Source organism: Natator depressus, chromosome 2 (assembly GCF_965152275.1).
Source record: "Natator depressus isolate rNatDep1 chromosome 2, rNatDep2.hap1, whole genome shotgun sequence".
NCBI lineage: Eukaryota > Metazoa > Chordata > Testudines > Cheloniidae > Natator > Natator depressus.
The window spans coordinates 249043971-249056092 of record NC_134235.1 but is presented as its reverse complement, the minus strand read 5'-3'; the positions used below and the strand labels follow the sequence as shown (position 1 = coordinate 249056092).

General features: G+C 41.5%; 1 protein-coding gene across 2 annotated transcripts in view; it reads right to left on the bottom strand.

Annotated features, from left to right (window-relative positions):
- RHEB (Ras homolog, mTORC1 binding) overlaps positions 1–12122 on the bottom strand; it is a 60410-nt gene that overhangs the window by 13856 nt on the left and 34432 nt on the right. Inside the window, exons 4-7 of one of the 2 annotated variants that reach the window (XM_074946323.1) lie at positions 5898–5980; positions 1272–1328; positions 1120–1167; positions 342–423 (exon numbers count right to left, since the gene is read on the bottom strand). In XM_074946323.1, coding sequence (XP_074802424.1) covers positions 342–423; positions 1120–1167; positions 1272–1328; positions 5898–5980 — 270 coding nt within the window. The remainder of the gene's footprint in view (positions 1–341; positions 424–1119; positions 1168–1271; positions 1329–5897; positions 5981–12122) is intronic. The other variant, XM_074946324.1, reaches the window with a different exon arrangement.

Below are 12122 nucleotides of genomic sequence, written 5' to 3'. Positions count from 1 at the left end.
ACCACTTCAACTTAGGGGAGAGCGTTTACACTGAATCTAACTCTTTCCACTTTAGCACCAGAACCACACACACATATAATTAAGTTACACCTTTAGTCACATTTCTCCTTTCAACAACCTTACTTTATCTTCAGTTCTCAATGAAATATTTGGACAAGCTTGCACACATGGACTTCATTGCAAGTAATCGTTTCACTTTCTATTGCCAATACACAGCTATACAGCATATAGTAGTTTTCTTCCCATTGTGATGAGGCACATGTGGAGACATTTAAAGATCCTTTGATACCGAATCCCACTATTTAAACTGCAGTGTATCAAAGTGGATGTTAATTGGTTACCTGATTTTCTTTAGCAGAGGATTCCAAGAAAGCTGCATTCCAGGATTCTGCTAAAGCTTTCCCTTCTTCATAGCTGATCACCCTGACCAAACAGAAGACAGTATAAATTATTACAGCAAAGAAAATGTTTGATGGCTTATGGAGAAGTTAGAGAAGTGAGCTGTAGCTCATGAAAGCTTATGCTCTAATAAATGTGTTAGTCTCTAAGGTGCCACAAGTACTCCTTTTCTTTTTATGGATACAGACTAACACGGCTGCTACTCTGAAACCAGCATTTGCCATGCAACTGCAGTTACTTCCCTGCAGTACTTCATGCTCTATGAAGTATTAAACTGCTTTGCATGCAGTAAAAACATGTTCAAGTAAAATTTGGGTCTTGCAATACTTACTTTCCATTTTTACGATATTTTAGAATAACTCCATTTTATATAGTGCTTTAAAGTTATTGTCACAACATTCCTATGAAGTAAACATGCAACTACTCCATTTTGTAGATGAAAGAGAGGTTAAGTGACTTGCCCCAAAGCGAGAGTCAGGATTAGAATTCAGTAGCTCCTGGCTCTCAGTTCCATATTCAAGTCCACAGTACCTTAGTTATGATAACTTAGTTTAATTTAGAATTAGGTTAGCTTATGCTAACTTTTTAGCTAGGGAAAATTACATACCTATAATTTAGTTCCTAAGAAGAAAATTGCATTGAAATTGTTACAAGTGATGTTGCAATGGAGAACTGTTATGGTATCTTAAATTTTTCAGAAAAAATATTGTATTTACATACCGTTCCATATGCAGGTCTTTTTTATTTCCAACCAGCATAATGGGTATTCTGTGAAAAAAAGTGAACCACTTTTAGAACAGCTGTTATAGCATATTGAACAAAGTACTAGTAATATACCTGCAATGAAATGAGATGAAAGTGTTACTACTTACTGGACTTTTCCCACCATATCCAATAACTTGCCATGGATAACTTTAATCACTTCAAAACTGCAAAATAAAGGGATGAAATCACACATGCACTCTGATGTTTAGCCTTAATACCCAATACACAAGCAATTAATTCCACCTGTAGACTGTGTGTTTAAGCTTTATTCTCACTTTAGCTATAAAAACTGAGATGCTCTAAATGTGTTACTGATTCCTGTACAAAAAGACAAATTGGGCCAGAACTCCATAAAACACTAGTCCATCTAACAATATTCTTACATAGGCCAAGATAATCCTGTCTAATATACTTGTTTTCCCTTTAGATAAAGGGCACTGCAAGTGTATGAATCAAGACGGAGAAAGACATGCCTTAAGCATTCTTTGGATGTTTGATGCATCTGTTTGGATTGTAGGTACACTTTAGGCAGAATGTGTAATAAGATTTAGCTGCACAATGCAGGAAGTCTGGGTAACCAGGTTAAATTAAAAGTACAGCTTCAAAACCAAACAAGCACTAAGAAGGAAGGTGCAACAGAAATACTAAGCATGTAGTGCTTTGCTGAAATTCATAGTACTTTCCATTTTAAATTGGGACAATACTCAATTTCAAAATTAAAATAGAATCCAAGTTATTTCATTCAGAATTTATGCACTTGAAAATGAAGAGAAAGCCTGAACTGTGACTTTCCAAGTCAAGAGAAGCACAAACTGAGCTGTCAGGTTGTATGAGAAACATTGCTTGTTCAGATACTACAATTATGGGTGCTAATACAAAGTCTGTACACAAAGACTTAGTGACTAAGGTCAGAAGCAATACTGTGAGGTGCCAGGAAGCCTCACACCCAGCTAACTTAATGGATATTTAGTACCATGCAGAATAAGCAAGTCATAAACAAATGAAGCCAGTGATGTGCAATTGCAACCATTTTATTATATTTGGAGTAACTGAGCTATGAGAGAGTTTGACAGACAACTTTGATCAATTATAACAGGGACATCATGTATAAACCTGGACTGGACACAAATATTGCAATTAAAAATTATTTGTAGGGTAAGTAAGGTAGGTTCTGACTTTCAAAAGGTTATTGCCATAAGTAGTGTGCTCATTTACGTGGCATTTTAATCAGAGCTCAAATTCCAAGGGCCTGATTCTTCAAGCACAGATTTGAATTAAATACGTGCCACAAAGATAGATGCCTTTAATACCTCCCTGTACAAGACTGGTCTAATCTGCATGAGGAAACCAGCCTGGTGTCAAACTAGTCAAGAATCAGGGTCCACAAAAGCAGCCTAAAGCCATCTTTGCCTCTTCCCCCCCCCCCCCCAACAGCTGACCACAAGCAGACTATAGAATCTGGCCCACAGTTAGGTATGCACTCTCCTGCCTAAATCAGTAAGGACTAAAGCCAGCCTGTAGACATTTGGGAAGGAGATTGCAAGAGACAACGAAAACAAAAAACATGGAAGTACACCGAGACAGTGAACTCTAATGATTGTTATAATGGACCAAACAATTGCCAATAAACCCAAAACAGAACGGGGGAGGTGTCAGTGGACCAGGTAGCATTACACTGATGTTTCACATCACTTCATCTTTACTACCTTATGAACAGATTTCCTACATTAGCAAGTGGAATTAACAAAGTTCCAAATTAAAAGACAAGGTAACTGTAGGGCCACAATTTATTCTCTGCAGGCTGACAGTAACTGAGGATTCATTAAGGAGGTATACAGTGGGTTACAATGCATGTTATTGCTCACTAGAAATGGAACCTACTTTGTGATACAAATTAGGAATTTAATTAAGTAAACCAGAATGAGAAACCTTCAATAACCTTGATTGTGAGCAAATTTAAGACTAGTTTAGAGAAGTAGGGCATTGTTTGCTTCTTTAGGAGCATTTTTATGAATTCCCATTTGACAAACACTGCACTTGAGTCACTCAATATAGAGGAGAAAGTGGAAAGTAACAAGTACTCAAAAATAACAAGTATCCTATAGTATCAGTACTCAAATGTTCAGTTCCTATGTCAATATATAGCCAGTGACCTAGCTATATGAACCAAGAACAACAAACTTGTGTCAGACTGGAGTAGCAACCAACAAGCAAGCAGAAGACAAATCAAAGCCTCTTTGGCTTTCCAGAGTACTTAGGCAATCAGAGAGTGGTGTTATATGATATGTTCTACTGTTTAGAGAGTCTGGATGCAGGACAGAACAGGATATGACACCTTAAAAAGTAGAAATCTACTTGAAGTGTAAGAACCACGCAGTAAAATAAAAAGCCATTTAAAAAAAAAACAACAACGAAAAACCACTAGAAAAGAACATGTAGGTATAGACCCAGGGCAGTCTGAATACATTCTGGAGTTCTTTGCTAAGCTTACACTAGAATTTGACTCTTCCACAGTGGCATCCCAACAGCTGTCAGGCAGGACAAAGTTCTATTTTTCATCTGACTGCTTGACTTTGCAGCACTACATAATAGAGAAGTGTAGCCAGAGTTACAGAATTAAATCCTCTAGTTATTACAGATCAGGTATAGGACAATCAGTGGAAGCTTCCAGGTCATCAAAGTGCCTCAACTCTGGTTGAAAGGTAGTAACTCTAGCAGCAGAGATTCAGTTCTGTTGCTACTCTATCCATGTCTCTAGGTGAAACTACAAATAAGGGAACTTCACATCTTCAGTACACTGTCGCAGATGCAGGCAAGTGTCCCTTTGAAGTGGACTCAGATTGAGACAACCAGCTCATTTTACTTAGGACCATGCTGCTAGCCAAGCCCAGATCTGAACTAGTGACCAAGAAGATGGGAGACTATGTCCCATAAATCCCCAGGCTTTCAAGTATTGTCTTAAAATTAAGCCAGAGTGCCTCCCCCAGGAGGAGAGAATGCTATCACCAAGTCTGTGCTGTTTGACAGTTTGTACATGGGAGTGCTTTATAATTATTTCACAGTCTTAAGACTCAAGTCTTATCTTCATCACCTGTTACTGTGAACGATCCTGTAAATAACGACAGAAGCACCTGTCTAAAACATATGCTCCCATTAGCATTATTCCTCAATACTACAGAATGTTAATTTGTTTCACTGAGTAGATCTGACGAAGCTACTCTGCATACACTTTATGTATTAAGGTAATTTGCAACCATAAGAGTATTTGAGCAGCCCAGTAGAGTTCAGATTAGGACAAACATACTAGACACTCCAGTACCTGTCAAGAATGCAAGCAACTGTGTTCTTTCACAGTGTCCCTATGTGCTGAACAGGAAGAGAGGTCGCTCAGTACCTTCTGTTTTTAAAAAAAAAAACTTGAAGGTTCTTAGATTTTACTTATTTAGTAGCTTACATAAGGCAGCTACTATTTTTAAAGTGCTAACTCTTCCTCTTCTACTGATATGCAGATGCTGTACAAGGTAACTTTAAAAAGAAATCCTGCCACTAAAACCCACCAAATTTATAGAAACAAGAATGTAGGGGTCCAAAAAAGGAAGGAGATTAATAGAATATGGTGCCAATGACTGTACAAAAACCTAATAAAGAGGTTAATGTGCTTCCTACCAGTAAAGAGATTACCTAGAAGAAAGCTGGGCCTCAAGGCAGAAAGGATCTTAATTCAAACTCTGAAAGCTGAATAGCTATTCTGAGAAGCTATTTTACAGTAAGACATGTCCTTCAACACTGCAAATAAAAAAGCAGCTTACAAGCCAAATTCATATACACTGTCAATTGCCTGGCAGCTCATAGCACTGAGCTTCCTTACTGAGCAGGCAATTTCTACCAGTCAACTGGACAGGTGGGCAAGGCAGAGGGGGAGGGAAAAAACAACAAAACACAAAAAAATGACCAAGAAGAATCAGCTCTATTTGAGAGCACAGCTACAGCTACCCTACAGAGCTTACAGCAGAGCAACTACACCAGTGCAGCTGCGTCACTGTAGTGCTGCTAATGCGGACACTTGAAGCAGACAGGAGAGTGCTCTCCCGTTGGCTTACTTACTCCAGCCCCTGCAAGCAGCGGTAACTATGTCGGCAGGAGGAGCTCTCCCACCGACATAGTGCTGTCAACACCAGTGTTTATGTTGGTGTAACTTACATTGCTTGGGGGATGGGGGAAGATTTATTCACCCCAGTGCATGACATAAGCGATGCCAAAATAAGCCGTAGTGTTGACACAGCCTAAGTTCATACAGCGAAGAGGAAAGAACCAACAATATGGTTCTTATGTTCACATGAGTTCTGACCCCAGGAGAAAAGTCAGAAAACATGCAGTGCCCCTAGCATTCTAGGTCATGTTTCAATTTATGCCTCCTTGTACTCACATACCACAATGAGGAGCACTAGGAAGACTTAAGCTTGATCATCTTTTTACTCAAAGCTCACAACCAATACACTTGAATCTGGATTCTATCTTTACTTGTAGTTTGCAAGCTGCTTAGGTACAGTAAAGATATTTTCAAAATGCTGTTGGGAGGAGAATTGTTATTCCCATTTTACAGATGGGAAATGGAGGCAGATATTAAGGAATTGTCCGAGGGCATACAGGGAGTCTGTGGCAGAGCCAGGGATTGAAGCCACATGAGTCTCATAAGCTTACTCATAAGAATACACACAAAGAAGAACTATTACCTTTTTATTGATGTGACTGAATAAACGAGAATGTAGCCATTAATGTCTATGGAGTATGTCTGAGGAAATATGGAGTATTCATCCTGTGGAAGGAAAATGGTATTTTTAAAAACAGTTACTGCCACAAGGGTGAGAAACTTAGTGACAGTAGATCACCAGCAGTTTTAAACACTGACCATATTTATAAGACATGAATTGCAAGAACACCATTTGCAAAGATTTAAAACAATGTCAATACAGGTGAATCAGACTCCATGGCAGGCCTCTTGGTGGAGGCTGCATGTTCCTTAAGGATTACATATGGACATTCGGAAAAAGTCAGGTAAGCTGGGGATAAGAAGCTGTAGATTCCCCCCCACCCGCATATATACGCTAAACAAAAAGAATTTCACAATTTCCCACAAAATAAAATTAAGAAGAGCATTTCGGGTTGAAATGTTTTGTTTCAATTTTGACATTTTCTAATACTGTAAAATAAAATTCAAAACAAATCAAAACATTCTACTCCAAAAAGTTTCAAAATGGAATGTTTTGATATCAAAATGCTTAGTTTTAGGTCTTTTCTCTACCTCCACTCAACATTTCTTAAAAATAGACATCTTGGAAAAACTTTGACCACTTCTAAATTCTATATAGATGTTGTTCTGATGGTAGATTTAAAGTTTAGTTTGAGATCACTTCATCTAGTCAGTCAATCCAATTGCTCAGACTGTTCACTTCCACATGTCAGCCTATATGACACAGGAGAACCTTCCTTCCCCCTTTCCTAATGGGCAAGTGGGAAAGGACCCTTTATCTAGTCCTCCCCCACCTTCACAACTTTTTAGCAAGGTGAAGCTAGACAGAACTTGTCTTCGCTTGTGCCTCATATTCAGCTCTAATGTGCGGCAAAGCCCCCACCACTGCTCGAATATCAGATAAGCATGCAGCTTGGTTACTGACTGTAAAGTAAATGGCTTGGATCACTTCTATAGTAAGTGCAAGAAAGATGGTGGATGTGCAAACCAAGCATTAGACTGTACTTGGCATTCCACAGGATTTCTATCCATTGGAATAGCTTTGGTAACAATCATCACCACCTGCCCCACAATCTCTAGTACCTTTTAACCAAGGCTCTTGTTTTCACAGTACTCCCACCATCAACCCATCACTTCACTCCCTCCAGCTTTACAGGTTTCAGTATCAAATCCTGTGCTGTACTGAGATAGTTATCTCAACCCTTTCTAATCCACACTTTCACAACTGTCTGCTTGGCTGTTATTTGCTTGTGAGAGATGCTTTTTGGAATTATACAGTTAACATTTAAGAAGTTTGCCAACTAACAGCATAACGTAGCCCAGTAATTACTTTTGGTGTAAAGTGGTGTGTGTGAATCTGCAGTTATTACTATAATCTTTGCTGCGTTGTATGTATCCATCTAAGCAGCCCCCATGGTCTATTGGGCAAATAAACACAACTGAGCAAAGCTTGTGCTAATGCATTTACAGTGCTTTTCAACATCTACCCACAAGATCTCCCCCCTCCAACCCACTGAAGCAAACAAAGAAAACTCAAAGAAAATCCATGGGAAAGAAAGGTTTAAAAATAACCACTGGTGAGACAATGCTATTTTAATTAAGAATTACTTTCAACTGTGTGATACTGAGATTGAACCTCAACCTTGAGAATGAACTCTGTTTAAGGTTGTGTTGGCTGGGGAATTGGTTGAGTTATGGTATTCTTTTTAGACTGAATTAGTGTTCTTGGGAAGGCGGGTTCTGATTTCTACAAACATTGCAATTTGCAAGAGAAGGAAAGGTAGCTACCCAGCTCCTGACACAAAATGACCAAAAATCATGATGTTTGGTCCACTAGCCTGCAATATACCGTTCAACACCACTCAAAAGACAGCAAGGTGTGGGGAAGCACCATTTGGCCAGCATAGCAAATGAGAAACTCAAAAATATTAGCACCAAAAGAAATAGTTACTTTCCTTGTGCAGCTTTCCGAGTAACAGCTGTGTTAGTCTGTATTCGCAAAAAGAAAAGGAGTACTTGTGGCACCTTAGAGACTAACCAATTTATTTGAGCGTCAGCTTTCTTGAGCTACAGCTCACTTCATCGGATGCATACTGTGGAAAATGATGCATACTGTGGAAAATACTATTTTCCACAGTATGCATCCGATGAAGTGAGCTGTAGCTCAAGAAAGCTGACGCTCAAATAAATTGGTTAGTCTCTAAGGTGCCACAAGTACTCCTTTTCTTTTTTCCTTGTGCAGTAACTGTGGTTCTTTGAGATGTGTCCCCCTATGGGTGCTACACTCTAGGTGCACTAACACTCCCTGTGCCTTTGATTGGAGATTTCTCATAGCAGTGTCTGTTTGGCCCACATGTGCATGTCAGTCAGTCTCATGCCCAGAGCTGTTATGCAGCCCTATGTGGGAAAAACTGCCCTCAGTTCCTTCTCTACCACAAAGTCCCACGGCAGAGAACTGTGAAGCAGAGGTGAAGGACAGGTAGAGGAGCATTTATAGGGACACACATCTTAAAGAACCACAGTTACTGCACAGGGTGAGTAACTATTTCTTCTTCCAGCAGTGTCCCTATCGGTGCACCACCCAAGGTGACTACCGAGCACTGCCCTCTAAGATGGAGGGGGCTTCGGAGTCAAGTCCAGTAGAAAGGAAAGAATAGCTGATCCAAACACAGTATCAGAGGCAGAGTCATGAGTTATTACATAGTGTTTAGTGAATGTATATATAGAATCATGAGTTGCAGGACTGGAAGGGACCTTGAGAAGTCTTCTAGTCCAGTCCCCTGCACTCAAGGCAGGACTAAGCATTATCTAGACCAGAGGTTCTCTACCTATTTACCATTGTGGGCCACATATGCAGTTCTCCATGTGTTATGTGGGCTGCATCCACACAATATACATACCTGTATGGCCCTGAAGGTGTCACTTGGGCTGCAGCTGTGTGCTGATTGGGCTGCAAGTAGCTCACGGGTTGAGAACCACTGGTCTAGACCATTCCTGAGAGGAGTTCATCATTGGAGATTTTAAAGAGCAGGTTAGACAGAGATTCTACAACCTCCCTAGGCAATTTATCCTAGTGCTTAACCACTCTGACAGTTAGGAAGTTTTTCCTAATGTCCAACCTAAACCTCCCTTGCTGCAATTTAAGCTCACTGCTTCTTATCCTATCCTCAGAGGTTAACAATAATAATTATTCTTCCTCCTCCTTGTAACAACCTTTTATGTACTTGAAAAGGTATGTCCCCTCTCAGTCTTCTCTTTTCTAGACTAAACAAACCCAATTTTTTCAATCTTCCCTCATGTGTCATGTTTTCTAGACTTTCAATCATTTTTGTTGCTCTTCTCTGGACTTTCTCCAATTTGTCCACATCTTTCCTAAAATATGGCACCCAGAACTGGACACAATACTCCAGTTGAGACCTAATCAGCACAGAGCAGAAGAATTACTTTGTGTTTACTTACAACACTCCTGCTAATACATCCCAGAATGAAGTTTGCTTTTTTTGCAACAGCATTACACTGTTGACTCATATTTAGCTTCTGATCCACTATGACCCCCAGATCCCTTTCCATAGTACTCCTTCCTAGGCAATCATTTCCCATTTTGTATGTGTGCAACTGATTGTTCCTTCCTAAGTGGAAAACTTTGCATTTGTCCTTATTGATTTTCATCCTATTTACTTCAGACCATTTCTCCAGGTTGTCCAGATCATTTTGAATTTTAATCCTACCCTCCAAAGCAGTTGCAAACATGCCCAGCTTGGCATTGTCCAGAAATTTTATAAATACACTCTTTGCCATTATCTAAACCATTGATGATAATATTGAACAGAATCGGACCCAGAACTGATCCCTGCAGGACCCCACTTGATATGCTCTTCCAGCTGGACTATGAACTGATAACTATATAACTGATAACCATTCTCTGGGAACAGTTTTCCCAACCAGTTATGCACTCAACTTTAGCAGCTCCATCTAGGTGCATTTCCCTGGTTTATGAATATAGATGTCCAAGTAGCAGCTTTACAGATTTCAATAAAACAGCACATTTTTGAGAAAGGCCATTGAAGTGGCAATAAACCCTTGTAGAATGGATGCTTATAACCAAAGGTGGTTGAATGTTGCGAGACTGGTAACAAGAGCTAATGCAGCCTGATAGCCATTTGGGAAACCTCTGGTGAGAGGCTGCTGACTCTTTTGACCTATCTGCTAGAGCAGGGGTCGGCAACCGGTGGCACGTGAGCCGATTTCTATTGGCACTCTGCTGCCAGCCAGGGTCCCAGCCACTGGCCCTACTCAGCCCGCTACCGGCCTGGATGGATAGATCCCCGGGCCGGCAGCCGGGACCCCGGCTGGCAGAGGCTGGCAACCGGAACCCCAGACCGGCAGTGGGTTGAGCGGCTCAGCACGCCACTGGCCCCACTCAGCTGGGGTCCCGGCCCGGGGTTCCGTCCGTCCAGACCAGCAGCATGGGTGGCAGACGGAACCCCAGACTGGCAGCGTGGTGAGCTGCTCAGCCCGCTGCTGGTCTGGGGTTCTGTCCGCCAGCTCCTGCCAGCCAGGGTCCCGGCCGCCAGCCCTGCTCAGCCAGCTGTCCACCTGGGGTTCCTGTAAATGTAAAATGTATTACTGTCATGCTAAACCTTAAATTATTGAAGACTTGGCACGCCACTTCTCAAAGGTTGCTGCCCCCTGTGCTAGAGAATGAATAACTTGTCAGTGTCTCTGAAGGTCTTTGTTCTGTCTAGATAGAAGGCCAGAGCTCTCCTGACATCCCGGGTGTGCAACAGTGTATCCTGACTATGTAGATTCGCTTTGGGGTGGAAGCCAGGCATGTGAATGGGCTGACTGAGATGTAAATCGGAAGAAACTTAGGTAAGAATTTGGGGTAGTGCCGCATGACCTTATCCTTAAAACACACTGTAGCGGGGTGTGTGTGTGTGGGTGATGACATCCAAGCACCTATTTCTTAATGTGTTGTGCTGATGTAATGGCTATCGGGAATGCTGTCTTCGCTGCAAATGGAGCAGTGAGCAGGTAGTCAAAGGTGCAGTCTTGTGAGGCATTTAAGGACCAGATTAAGTTCCCATATTGGAGTAGGATGTTAGTCTGGTGGTTTCCCAGTCCTCTAAGGAATCTCACTGTGGTCAGATAGGCAAAGATAGAATAAACCTTTATTGGGGGTGGAAAGCCATGATGGTTGTGCCAGGTGGATTTGTATAGAGCTCAACTGATAGACCTGAGGTTTTCAGAGTTGGGCACATCCCAGTATATCTGGAAGTGATGTGATCATTGGTGGAATCTGTCTAGTCATACCAGCTGACAAATTGTGTCCATTTTTGAGAATATGGGTAATGAGTAGATTGTTTCTTGCTGTGTAATAGTACTCTTTACGTCTTCGAACAGGCTGTCTCTAATCGTGTGAGCCATCGACCAACCATGCTTTTAGAGGTTTCATCCCAATCTCATGATGCTTCATCTTCCTGCCCTTCTGGGAGAGATAGGGAGCAGCATGGAGAGTAATCTGAGAGCAAACAGCTGTATCCTGTAAGGAAACCACATTTGCCTGTGCCAAGTTGGAACTATTAGAATGACACTGGCTCTATCGGTCTTTATTTTGAGCATTGCTTTGGCTATTAAGGGAGCTGGTAAGAATGCGTACAGTAGGGTTGATGACCACTGAAGGTGAAAAGCATCCCTCAAGGAATGGTGACCCAATCCATCCCTTGAGCCAAAGCGGGTGCATTTCTTACTTGACTCTGTGGCAAACAAGTCTGAGGGGTGCCCCGTTGACTGAATACGTGGTGTAATACGTTGGGGGGCGGGGTCTTTTTCCCACTCATGGTCTTAGAAGAAGAGTCTGCTGAGTGCATCTCCCATGGATTCAGAACATGCCTGCAAATAGGTAACTATGATGGTGATCTGGTTTTATGTACCAGTTCCAAAGCCTGACAGCCGCAGTGCAGAGGGAAAGAGATCTTGCTTCTCTTTGGCAGTTGATCTAAAACACGCATGATATAGTATCTGTTATGATCTTATTTGTTTGCCCCTGATTAGTGATAGGAATTGGAGACAGGCATATCTGACTGCTCTTGAGTTCCAGGAGACTGCTCTTGAGATTCCAGGAGTTCCAGGGCAGGTGGTTGTCACTGTCTCTTGTGACAACCACCTGCCCTGAATCCTGTAAGCGTCTATATGTGCTCCCACCCTA